The 13,972-nt window shown below is 46.4% G+C and overlaps 1 protein-coding gene across 1 annotated transcript in view; it reads left to right on the forward strand.

The window, feature by feature from the left end:
• Nucleotides 1-13,972, forward strand: part of LOC124151449 (intraflagellar transport protein 80 homolog) — a 132,805-nt gene that overhangs the window by 21,593 nt on the left and 97,240 nt on the right. Inside the window, exon 4 of the mRNA XM_046523927.2 lies at nt 5,675-5,743. Coding sequence (XP_046379883.1) covers nt 5,675-5,743 — 69 coding nt within the window. The remainder of the gene's footprint in view (nt 1-5,674; nt 5,744-13,972) is intronic.

Raw genomic sequence — 13,972 nt, forward strand, 5'->3', positions numbered from 1 at the left:
CCTTGTGGAAATTAAAGCTTATTATTTGTTTTTTATATTTTGCGTGTTTCTACATTCATTATATGCTGCTACATTGTTACCTGTTATGGGCCGTGACCTTAGGGTCTTCCCATTCGTAAATTGTAACGTTTATCGCTCGTCTGTGGCTCACGTCACAGTAATTTACGGGCGCAATGTTGTTCCCGCCATTTTGTTTTCTTTCCCGCCATTTTTGCCATTCACCACGTGGCCACCTAATGTCGTGCTCTGCGTTTTGAATTCTCTCTTTGGCTTGGATAATACATTACATTTATGTATGTTGTTTTGGTGTGCTTAAAGCCTTGCCTTTTCGCTACCTCTCAGCGTAATTGTTTCTTCTTATAAACTTCAATATAATACGAAGTTTTTGAGTTACATTATGTCTCCCGTACTCTGTGGTTTTGCCACATGGTTACGTGTTTGCTAAAGGCTTTGCCTTTTCGCTCCCTTTTAGCGTACTTGTTTATCTCATAAACTTTAATAAAATATACTGTTTTTGAGTTACTTTATGCTTCCCATACTTTGTGATTGGCCACATGGTTATGTGTTTGCTTAAAGCTATGCTTTTTCGCTACCTTTTAGCGTCATTGTTTGATCTCATAAACTTCATTGAAATACAAAGTTTCTGAATCACATTATGCTTCCCGCACTTTGTGGCTTTGCCACATAGTTATGTTTTGCTTAAATTCCAGATTTTCTGCCTCGCTGCACTTGTTGCCGCGGGAACAAATCTGGTCGGGGTCGCCCCTTTCTGCCGTGATTGAACGACGCCCTGTACTTTCACAAGGCAGTGCCGATGTTGCAGTCATTCGTCGCTGTGATCCTTCAGCTCATGCGAGTATCCAGGACACACCTCGCTCAACGTGCTCGTCGACCCCCACCTACGTTGACGGCAGCAGCGCTCAGCGGAGCTTCACGGCGGCTCCCAACGTAGAGTCTGCCTCCCATGGCACGACATACGACCGTTCACGGTCTCCTACTCCACCGGCGGCTCCAGCGCTCCCAACGTAGAGTCTGCTTCCCATGGCACGACATACGACCGTTCACAGTCTCCTACTCCACCGGCGGCTCCAGCGCTCCCAACGTAGAGTCTGCCTCCCCTGGCACGACATACGACCATTCACAGTCTCCAACACCGTCAACGCTGATGTCTCGGCGCCTCCGATGACTCGGCGCCTCCGGCGCCTCTTATGTCTCTGCGCTTCAGCGCCTCCGCATCCTCTGATGTCTTCGGCGCTCAACAAGCTTCAGATCAACAAACTTTATCAAGCTCAGATCAACGAGCCGACCATCCGATCTTCAACTGCGGCTTAAGGGGCACCATCCGGCGCCTCTGATGACTCGGCGCCTCTGATGACTCGGCGCCTCTTATGTCTCTGCGCTTCGGCGCCTCCGCATCCTCTGATGTCTTCGGCGCTCAACAAGCTTCAGATCAACAAGCTTTATCAAGCTCGGATCAATGAGCCGACCATCCGATCTTCTACTGCGGCTTAAGGGGCACCATCGGCAATCGCCTCCCCGGCGCCACTGCCCTCTTCTCTTGCTGCCGTCTCATAACTCGTCACACGGAGAAGCATGGTGAAACAACTGTCGCCGCTCCTGTCGCTACTCTCCCGTCGGTCTTCGGGGGGATAGTGACTATCGTTCTACTTCCTGGGTGGAATCATTTCAACCAATAGACAGTTGGTCTGATTCAACTTGCCCACTGAGACGTTATCCATAATCCCGTCGTTTAAAGCGCTATGATTCCGGAGAGATGACCTGCGGGTTTTCCATCGAAACAGAGCGTCATGTGAACTGCGTCTGTATCAGATTCGACGACGACATCAACTTACAAAGAGTTTACTTCGTCGACATCGCAGACATCAACGCTGTTCTACCCTACCCTAGCGCCAGCGTTCCTGAAAGAGACTCTTCCTCGGCGCTCCCCGGGTTTTCCACGACGCCCATGGGGTTCCGTGTTTTACCGCAAAACTCGGGTACACCACTTGATCGTCTCTCACACAGTTCATTGAGGATTGTCTGTGTGTGGAGTTTGCACCTCAGTTCCGACTCCAAGGCGGTTTTCTCGGCTACTGCGCAGAGTGATTTACATGTCACGTGTCAAGTACTTGGACTGTCAACAACTCCGACCGGATTTAGGTCAACTTACCATGGCAAGGGGTGCCATGTATTTCTGCAGATTGGTTTCCATGTCTACCTGTACGCTTGGTGATACCACTCAACCAGGCGCCTGTCGCAGTCCATCCATGCACGGATGTTGGAAACAATAGACCTCCTCTTCCAACACGGCTGTCACGAGGAACCTTGTTTCATCAACCCTTCGCTATAAGAACGATAGCGCCTATAGGCGTTCAAGGGATGGAAAAGATCGCCTTCCTTCGTCCGGTTTGATCTTTTCGACTACGACACCTTCCTATCTTCCGCCTTGACTACCGGACACAGTGTCGATTTGATACTTAAAGTCCCTCGGCCGTCCCACTGACCCCTGTTGCATACCTGCCTCGTATCGTGTTGTCGTCCTCCATCGTCACCTCGATATAAGAACAGGAGTACTTATACGCTGCTTCAGGGATGAAAACGATCTCATTACTTCGTGCAATGGCCATATTGCCTCGACTTCCTACTACCCGGTTACGTCGATGCCCCGGCGGTCGATTGTGAAGCTGGTTTACTTCGTCTACCTGAGGTTGGCTCTCAGGCGATCACACCTTTTTCCGAATCGTACCGACGGTACGCAATCGCAGACCCCTGTTGCTGACTTCCTCCCCTGCCACCTTGTCAGTGGCTAGTGGCCCACACCAGCCCACATTGTGACCACCTGTGATCCAGAGATCAACACCATTGGCACAGCAACAGCCTCGAGATAAAGGCTTATCCAGGACGTCACTTGCTGACAGTGCATTCTCGGTCACGCCCTGTTGATCGTGTCCACTGACGACGTCACCGTAGTGTGGTGTTTGCGGACCCAGAGTACTCGCCCCTCTCCCGGTGCTACAAACTCGACCGGTGCCCCCAAGAATCACCATCTTCGGCGTTCCAGGCGCCTCAAGCTCTCCGACGCCTCACGCTCTCCGGCGCCTCGGGCCAGACTATGTCAAACGGTCGACACCCCAACCCTAGATCTGTTTGCCTCATATCTGAATGTGGCCAGCTGTCGTCTTCCATTCCACCTGTGCCGGATACGACCGCTGTGGCAGTCGAAGCCTTCCATCGTTCCTGAGAAGGATTACGCGCGTACACTTTTCCGACTCCGGTTCTCCCTCCCACGGATCTTCAGAGATCCAGGCCACGACCCCTGCCATTGACTTTGGTCCAGCCTTATTGGTCAGCCAGAAGTTGGGTTATCGACCTCAGAAACATAGCCAGAGACAACCCCTGGAACCGGTGTGGTCCAACCTTCTGCTCCATCCACACGGTCTGTTGCCACACCCTCATACCCGCATGTTATCGTCTGCACGCCTGACACGCATGCAGAAAGCCAAGGGCTATTCGGCTAGAGCGACCAAGGCTATTGCTTCAGCCCACCGTCCATCTACAGGGGGAGTGTATGCTGATAAATGATGCTTGTTCCAGGCATTTTGTTCTGACAAACACCAGGATCCGATGACAGCGTCACCGCAGATCCTGGATCAGTTCCTTCTGTACTTGCGTAGCACCCGTCGGTTGAAGGGCTTACCACCCCCACATACCTGGTCACCATCTACTCCGTTCTGGCCATCCCGGACGATCGGAGAAAGACGAAAATTCCCGACCTACGGGCCTGGCTGCGCTCGTTCAGTCTTGAAGACCTGAAGGCCAAGTTCGGACCGCCTGCGTTGGATCTGAATGTGGTCTTCAACGCCCTTCGAACCACTCCCCTCGTCTTCCTTCTACGACCTTAAGTAGAAGACGGGTGTTTCTACTGGTTTTGACTACTGCCGCTCGAGTCCATGTACAGCACGCCCTCGACGTCTCCCGTGCCCGGTTCGAATGCGGTACCCAGGGCGCCGTTCATCATGGACCATACTGGGACGTCAGCGTAAAGACTCAACTCCCAGGACAGCCTGATAGATCATTCCTTGTCCCCTCCCCCCTCGTCCAGTGTGGGTGCCGAGGATGAGGATGAGCGTCATTATGCCCAGTAAGGGCACTGAAGGTTATTCTACGATCTAAAGACTGCCGCAAGTCTAGGAAACACCTTTTTCTGCCGGTCTCCCCTTCGTCGCAGTCGTTGGTCAGCCGGAATACTTTTCCCTGTGGCTCCGGGCGGTCATCCTTAAAGCTTATGAGCCGCCGGATTGGACCCTCCCCCCAAAGGCTATCACCTGAAATAAAATGAGATCAGGGCGATCGTATTTACACTGGTTCTTCACGGTATACTGTTCCATCCAGTCGTTCAGGGAAGCCTGTTCGTGGCGATCGGACACCGCCTTCACCAACCACTACTTCCGTGATGTAGCCTTGAAAGTTGTCGCCGGCGTTCACAGTTTTGGTCCCTGGTTGTAGCCCAACAGGTCATCTATCTCCGACGCCACTGATTCTCCGATACCCTGAGCGGGGCCCGTCGACCTCTCTGGTGTTTATCACCCCAGACGAGACGGCTCTCTTGCGTTCCGCATTCGCTCTTAGGTCAGTTTTAGTTTTGGGTTACCCGACTCATTCTATTGCTGTCACCTATCCGGGTTTTACTTTTTGCATCAACTCTCGTTTCCTGACGACAGGAATGATAGTTGATGTGGACACCGGCGCCGACGCCAACGCCGCTGCTTCTCTGATACCTGAGCGGTGCCCGTCGACCTCACCGGTGTTCCTTGCCTCCAGCCTAGAGGGCTCTCCTGCGTTTCGCATTCGCTCTTGGGATTGGTCGTATATTTTGCCGCTGACGCCGCTGATTCTTCGATTCCCCGAGCGGGGCCCGTCGAACTCTCTGGTGTTTATCGCCTCAGATTAGAGGGCTCTACTGCGTTTCCCCTTCGCTCTTCGGTAAGTTATATATTTTGGCTACACGCCTCATTGTATTTCAGTTACCTATTCGGGCGTTTCGTTTTTGCATCGACTCTTGTTTCCTGAAGACAGGAATGGTCGTAGATGTTCCGGTCATCACTTGTATGCGGTGCGGATTCATCGGACCTTGACGAGGGTTTAATATGGTTCACATCTGCAGGTATGCCCACCGGCCATGCCGTCTGATAAAGATGCAATACGGAGTAATGCAGGATAAGTTAAAATATTTAGTAAAATCTAAATATTTTTTACATTTGTATACTTATCCTGCATTACGAAGTCTAAGTTCCCTCCCTTTCGCTACGCTACCTCCCCACGAAGTTTCAGATGTTATGTTTAAAGCAGTTATGTCTTTTGGTGTGACGTCATGACTTCCGGGTCACGTGCCGACTGTGAGAGGGTGCTGCCTCCTGGGCTGGTTGGGACAACTTTCTTCAGCAGCTGGATCTCACACAGTTCGTCTCTCTGTCAAAGACAGCAGTAAATGCAATACGGAGTAATGCAGGATAAGTATACAAATGTAAAAAATATTTAGATTTTACTAATTATGTTTTATAAAGAAGTTTAAAATTGGTGTAAGCAAATAAGATTTACATTTTTCAGTAGTTGTGTATATTGGCTTTCCTTAATCATACCAATTTTAATTATGTTCAATAATTTGTGTTTTCAGCAGGAGAAGATGGTCAAGTGAAAATCTGGTCCCGCAGTGGAATGCTCCGCTCAACTCTTACACAGAACAGTAAGTAGGGAAGTGCATGGTGGAATTCTCCACCAATCTCTTTAAACTCAGATATAGGAAATCTTATTATGCGTCACAGCAAATGACCATTCGCCCAACCAATAAAAACGTTGCTTACCAGATTGAGAAAGTGACAGTTGGAATGTATTTTCCAATCATTCAACCTCGAAAACGTTTACACAGGGTATTATGGATGACAGTTACAGACTGTACGATTGATTCTTGCTTAATGGGTTAATCATTTGGACTTTCCATTGCCTGTGGGATTTTCTGCCATACAATCTTGGCCATCTATTAGACATTCCAGAATTTTCTTTTGTTCAGTTTTAAACGTTTGAATTTAGAACATTGACAAAATAGTTTTCAGAGCGTAATCTAGAATGAAAGTAGTCAGTTTGAAACAAGTCCCATTATGCTTGAGAGAGCTGCTTTCTGATTGGCTAAGGTTGACTTCTTGTTAGTACTTTCATTGGTCAGTTGAAGTTTGCGAAAGGTCATTCAAACATCATGGAATATCCTCAGATCTGCGTTTAGCTGTAGCGTGCACTAGGATGTGATTTTAATGAGATTGAATCCTCGCTCAACTCTTACAAAGAAGATTGAGTGGAGTAATGCAAAATGGAATTCTCTGCTCACCTCTTACACAAAGAAATAATCTTTAGTGTAAGTTGCAAGTCATTATTTCTGTATGTATATTTGAGAAATGAACCATGAGTGGGAGTTCTTTATCGTACAATGAAACACTGCAGGGAGAATAAACCATGAGGGGCGCAGTTCTTTGTCGACCACAAGTTATTTAATTCTTTAACTTATCCTGCATTACTCCTTAATGCATTCACTGCTTACCTTATGACAATAGTGATGCTGTGTTTGATCTTGCTGAAGAAAGAAAAAGTGCTGTTCAGTTCCAAAGCAGGACCCGCCTGCAATCACTAGCTGCCACGTCATACTGTACGTGGTAGACAAAAGATGTTGGTCACGACAGCGTACAGACGTGCTACTAAATTGATCCTCTAGTTTTGCTGATGGCTGTCCTTGTGGTTATCAACTCTCATATATAAAGACCCATATGCTTTCCCCCCTGGGACGGGTGATGTCTGGTTTGGTGTATTTATAACATGTATATTTTTTACTTATCCTGCATTACTCCTTAATGCATTCACTGCTTACTTACGACAACTAGAAGGACAGCGCTGCGAAGGTCCTGGGTGAAGAAATAAAGTTGTTGTTCTCAAGTCCCAATCAGTGGCCTTCCGTCGCTGTCCTGTGACCTTGATGACACCTAAGGTCATCTTCACATCACTGCTTGTCGCAGCACAGCTAGAACGTGTCCAAGCGGAGCTCTCCTTTTGGATTAATTTTAGACCTTCAGTTTGTCTACAATCTTAAAAATTGATCTGCGATGGGTGATGTATTCTTTTCATATTACTTTCACCATGTTGTGTAGTTTTATGTGAATTAATTAGGCGTGTAAAGACTCGTCTTTTTTCCCGCCAAAATATTGTTGTTCGCCGCCATTTTGAATTGTGTTACAATCGTTTGCCTGCCAAGGTAGTCATATTGTTTACAATTCTCAGCTACGTATGTATAACATATTCTTATGTTCTTAAATACTACTAGCTTTGGCGTAACAGTGAGTTGCGTATACTCAAATTATTGTATACTTTTTCAACTCGTTAAAAATATGGTTGCCGATAGATTAATATCAAATCTACGGCATTCTTCCAGTACCGCTTTATCAACAATTCTTTTATTGCGTACCTATGTTTATGCGATTAAATAGTTTTTTGTTGGTCTTTTTGGTTTACATTGAGTTGCGTATATGAACTATTGTATATTCTTGCAACTCGTAGTTTTGCCGATAGATTATTGTTCAATTCTATGGCATTATTCCAGTACCGCCTCATCAACAATGGCGTAATTGTGTAACTTATGATTGAGCGTGGTACTAATTGTCGTGGGAAAAATCTTACAAAGATTATCATCCACGTTGTTTGGTCTGTACGCAGATGTGCTCTCCAAACCCTAAATGAAAATAGCCTTGGTTTACATTTAGTTGCGCATACAAAAATATTGTATACCTTTGCAACTCATAATTTTGCCGATAGATTAGTGTTCAAATTCTTCGGCACTCTTCCAGTATTGTCTCATCAACAAGGGTTTAATTAAGTAACATACCTTTGAGCATTGTACTAATTGTCATGGAAAAAACCTTACAAAGATTATCATCCACGTTGGTTTGTTTGCGCGCAGATGTGCTCTCCAATCTCTAAATGTAAATAGCCTTGGTTTACATTGAATTGCGTATATAAAAATATTGTATACCCTTGCAATTCGTATTTTTGCCAATAGATTACTGTTCAATTCTACGGCATTCTTCCAGTACCATTTCTTCAATGGTTTAATTGCGTAACTTATGTTTGCGTGGTGTACATATTGTCGTGGAATATTCGCCCAAAGCTCTTTATCCACGGTCCTAGGCATGCACGTAGATGTGCTCGCCAAAATTCAAAATGTAATTTTTGTGTAAATCTCTAATCCAACGAGTTTACTATATAAAAGCAGATTACTCACAATCATATTTTGCAGTTATTCCGTCGTGAGACGAGAGGAATGTCACTATCGCAGAATAGCGAATGACATGGTTCGGTCATTACCACCCAACCGTTATTATCGGCAGGTATTATGACGCCTGTGACTGCAGAAGTACACCATCCACCGAAATCAACAATACCGGAGGATTTTGTGAGTATCGTAACTGCTCCTATTTTTTCAGCCGCCGGACACTTCAAGATACATGTATGTTAATCTGTGACGTCGGCGACAGCACCAGCGTATCAAGATGCTATGATGGGGGTAGATTAGACGCAAGCCTTGATCCAGTCAATACTTTTGAGCTTTGTGTCTGATTTATCTGCGCCGAGCGCAGCACTTGACTACAACCCAAGCACTTCTATTACGCAAGCGACGCAAGATCAGCTTAGCGCTGTTCCAACATCTCCAGCATAGACCTGCGCCGAGCGCAGCGTCTGACTGCTACCCAAGCGCTCCTATCACGCAAGCGACGTACGATCAGCTTAGCGCTGTTCCAACATATCCAGCATAGACCTGCGCCGAGCGCAGCGTCTGACTGCTACCCAAGCGTTCCTATTACGCAAGCGTTCCTATTACGCAAGCGTCACACGATCTGTTTAGCGCTGTTCCAACATATCCAGCATAGACCTGCGCCGAGCGCAGCGTCTGACTGCTACCCAATGCGCCCCTATTACACAAACGTAGCACGATCAGCTTAGCGCTGTTCCAACATTCCAGACCTGCGCTGAGCGCAGCGTCTGCGTACCAATCAAGGTCTCTACAATGACGTTAGCCCAAGGCTTACAATGTACTCGGTTACGTTACCGGCACATGATCAGCTTAGCACATGTACCCGATTGGGAAGCAGACCATCTCGTGTCAGTAACGCCCTCCCCTGATAACAGGGTAAATAAGAGGGACACCACGAGGTCATTGGAGGAAGACTTCTCCAAAACTCACTTTTGCTCCGTCATTTAAGCGACCAATATTGTCAATGTTTGCAGTAGATCAGAATCTATTAGAGGATAACCCTATCTGATTAGATCACTTCCAAACTATGGTGTTTTTCCTACAGCGTCAGTTTGACCACAGGAAAATTCATCTTGAGACTGTTCTGACGGAGATTACCGATACACCCAAGACTTTATAGCGTTTCCAACTGAGATGCTGGTTTCAAGGGCAGTCTATTACGTCAATCTTGGTCATCTACTCCCCTGTTCAACGAACTGATCGCAGACACGCACGTCAAGTTCCCCAAAAGCTTTGAAAGTCCAAGCGGGCTGGCAAGTCAGGGAATCATAAGCCTTGACGCGCGTTTCTCAGGGAAGACCAGCATTCCCTTACTGAGAAAGGGAGTGGCAGAGACAAGTCTCAAGGACGATTTCGTACTTATCGCACTATATCATGGTGTCCGTATACGGGTAGAGATAACCCTACCGTTGACCACAGTTTGATTGGGAAAATCCAACATTGACATACTGTTGGTAAGAAGAGCTGTAGAGTGGGTTCACAACCCAGTCTTTACACCAGGGTTTTATCCTCACACCTACCTGGTACTCATGAAGGACCCAGACAAGATGAGAATGATCCACAATCTCTGTGTTCAACGAACGTTTGATTCTTGATCTGTCTCGACTATCCATCCCAACCGTAGACTTTTCAGGTCCAGTTCATTGGGGTTCACTACCAATGGTAGTATTTCCCATTTGACATGTCAGTGACACTTATGGCTATTTACAGGAGTAATGAAAGCCAATAACTATCTACACGTGACGAACACTTGGTTCGAGTCGTAGATGGAGGGCGATCTACTGTATCATCAACACATGTCAATAACTGGGATAGACAATCAACGAGACGAAGTTGGGAGTATTCTCCTTCCTATTGACTTCAGTTCATAGGAGACCTGTTCAAGACAGACCAGGATATCCTATCTGTACCGAGGGACAGATGGCACAAGTTTCTACTTCTTTTGTCATCTACTCTACACCAACCACACACACTTCGCCAGTGGCAAGTGTTGCTAGGGTTAATCACCTCGGCACAGGAGTTAACTAGCACGGGCCGCTTACAACTGCGACCAATTCAATTTTTACCTGAACCCTTACATCAGGAGTCAGGATCCACTCAAGGCCATCACTCTACCGACTAAGCTAGAGCCTTGCCTGAAATTTGTGGCGTTGAATGTCTGCGGAGTCTCTTTATTCGTGTTTTCCCCGAATACACACCTGTTTGTGGACGTCCCCTTCCAGGGGTGGGGTCTTCACTTACAAGACCAGATAAACTCAGGGCTATGGCCCGGCGCTCAGTGGAAGTGGCACACAAACAACTTGGAGTTGGAAGCTTTAATTCTGGCTATATCACATTGGCAGAATCAACTACAGTTAGCCCGACTCGCAATATCCACAGACAACAGCACTGTGGTGTGGTGCCTGTGCAATCGGGGAACAACACACTCCCACTCTCTACTTCTAAGGACATTCAGATTTGTTCCATCTAGTGGATCGGCTGTGACTAAAGTTCATAGTTCAGCACATCCCCGGATGTAGAAACAGACTGGCCGATACTTTATCACGTCCAGACAGGGTGGCTCCCACCGAGTGGAAATTTCTCACAGAAGCATTCCAGTTACTGCTTCCGGAATTCAGGCAACCAAACATTGACTTGTTTATTACTTGCCTAGGCCACCAACTCATGACATATATCTCCCCGTTGCCGGATCCGCAGACTTGGGCGGTGGACGAGTTCAGTATCACTTGGGAAGGGCAAAAAACTAACACTTTTCTGCCACCACTTTTACTTCCCAAGGTGATACAGGGGATCAAGGAGACAAGGTATCTCGATCTCTCCTTTGGTCGCACCCTGGTAACCGGCGAGAGGTTAGTTCGTCAAGCTCGGAAAAATCTAAAACGATTCACTACCCCTCTCACAGTGGTCCAACCTACTCATCCACCCTCAACAGAAAATTGCCTCACCCAACGTCTGCACACATGGTTCGTCTTTAAAAGGCGTTTAAGTGCGAAGGGTTATTTCGACACGGGCAGCAAAGCTATAGCTTTAATTCATCGTTACTCTCCCAGAGACGACGATGACAAGTGGGGATCACTTGAGACTTTTTACAGGGAAGAAAAGAATCAAGACCCTACGATTGCGTCACAATTCCTAGAGGAATACCTCCTACATTGCGTACCCAAAAACACTTGGAAGGTAGCACCATTACTACGTAATTGGCTGCAATTATCTTAGTGTTGGCCGTTTCCGGAAAATCACAATGTGATTAAGGTCACGGAACTACAGGCCATATTATGCTCATTCAGGCTTGAGGATCAGAAGGCCAAGTTCCAGCCACCTGATTGGGACTTGAACGTGGTACTTCGAGGTTTGCGAGGGCCCCCTTCGAGCCCCTCATTGCATCCTCATTTTCAAGCTCCTTCCCAGCGCGTGACACCTTCGTTACACTCTCGGTATAGTATAGAGAGCTCCGCGAACAGGCTATCGCTGTGAGGAGCTTGGACATCACCAAGGAAACAATGGTTTCTCTTGGCATTAGCAATGGCGGTACGGGTGAGCAAACTACATGTGATCGACTCAACCCGGATCCGTTTTGAGCATGGGACGCACGGAACGGGACATCTAGGGTTATGCTGGGATTTTATTGCTAAAATCTACTACCAGGCCAACCCGACCGTTCCTTCACCATCCCACCGATATCGACTATTGTGGGAATCGTACATGGTGAAGTTCTCCTGGGCTCGGTGCGAGCTGTTCGAGTTTTCATTCGACGCTCCAAGACTAGGCATGGTTCGTCCACGACAGAAGTTAGTTGCATAATCGCAAACACCATATCTCTATGGTTACACGCAGTAATCCTTCAGGCCTACGAGATCATCAAACGGAACTCGCCGAGAGCGAATTACCCTCAAGATCTCAAGGTGTCAGCTTTACCAGGGCTCAACACGGCAATTGTGGTTTTGGAACAATCACGGAAGGATATTTCTGGAGATTCGACACATATTTTCGTTAGTCATAACCTTCGCGTTGGGGCTCTCGAGGATGTCGAAGACGTTCGAAGTTTGGCCCTCTGGTTGTTATCCTGCAGATTGCCAACCCCTGACGCAAATAATGAACTCGCCCTATACAGAGCCAGTCAACTTCCATGTGCAGTCACCACCAGTGGAAGAATATTAGACAATCTTGTTTGTCAGCGATGGCTCTATGACGCAGTAAGTAAAGAATTAGCTAAGTAGCTATTATTTTCTTTATTACTAAGCGTGTATAGGGAATTTCTCTTTAATTCCTATGTTCAATCTTTTTGATTTTTGAACAACCCTACCGTAATGGCATTTTTGTCTGAACTTTTCCGCTTCACGGTTTATCGACCAACTGGTGTCGTATTGCAGGGTGTGAATTATTGAGGTTTCTGTATTCTGAAGGTTTACCCACCTCCAAACCGTCCGATACAGATGCATTAAGGAGTAATGCAGGATAAGTAAAAAATTTAAGTAAAATCTAAATATTTTTTACATTTGTATACTTATCCTGCATTACTACGCTTAAGGCCCACCCGTCGTAAGACTTGCCTCCCCACTTTGGCTTCGGAAACCTCAAAAGTATGTTTTTCTAAGAGCTTGGGCGACAGGCAGTGATGTGAAGATGACCTTAGGTGTCATCAAGGTCACAGGACAGCGACGGAAGGCCACTGATTGGGACTTGAGAACAACAACTTTATTTCTTCACCCAGGACCTTCGCAGCGCTGTCCTTCTAGTTGTCGTAAGTAAGCAGTGAATGCATTAAGGAGTAATGCAGGATAAGTATACAAATGTAAAAAATATTTAGATTTTACTAATATTAGATGTGAAGGTGACAGTTGTCGTCATACATTTTCACGTGTTGTTGTTCTGTTCCTCCATTTTGAATTGCTAATGTGGGGCGGTCCCTCGGCCCTTTTGTATTTCAAGGCTGGCTAGGTATTAGCATTGTGTATAAATACTTTTAACACTTTATCCACAGATATAGTGTAATACTATTCTTATATTAAGCTAATGTTTCCATTATTGGGAACTTTAACTTTGTTAGTTCTCCATAATTGGAGGCTGTATTTATAGTAACTTTTGCGTAATTGTTTAACAATCAGTGCTTGTTACTTGCACTTTAAAACCATGTACGGTTATTATTGTGTATTACTTAAATTTACTATATGTAAATTTCTTTGTGGGGAATAAAATTTGTTTGGTTTGCTCTTCATTGTGACAACCAACTTGTTTACTAGAGCTTCGCACCTTCAAGATCGGTAAGATATTTGACAGAATTGGTATATGCTGCCGGGTACCCACCTGTTGGGATGATCGTGCACAGGGCAGCACCAGGTGATCAATTTGCACCTGCACCGGTCAAGTCACATGTCCGATCCAGAACTCTGAAACACCACCTGGCTATTTACCACTCAGTTCACTGTAGACTGTCAGTTGTGTGGAGTTCGTGACTCGCTTCTGGCATATTGCGGGATTCAAGGTTAATGCGCAGGATGATTCAAATATCACGGGTCAAGGACTCTGACTGTTGTTATCTATAAATTGTGTCAACTTTGTCATCCGTCAACTTCTAAGCAATGCCTATCAAACAATTCATCTGTCGTCTACATGGAGACGTGGCAA

The sequence above is a fragment of the Haliotis rufescens genome, unplaced genomic scaffold (assembly GCF_023055435.1).
Source record: "Haliotis rufescens isolate VD_foot unplaced genomic scaffold, xgHalRufe1.0.p SCAF_9, whole genome shotgun sequence".
In the NCBI taxonomy this organism is placed as follows: Eukaryota; Metazoa; Mollusca; class Gastropoda; order Lepetellida; family Haliotidae; genus Haliotis; species Haliotis rufescens.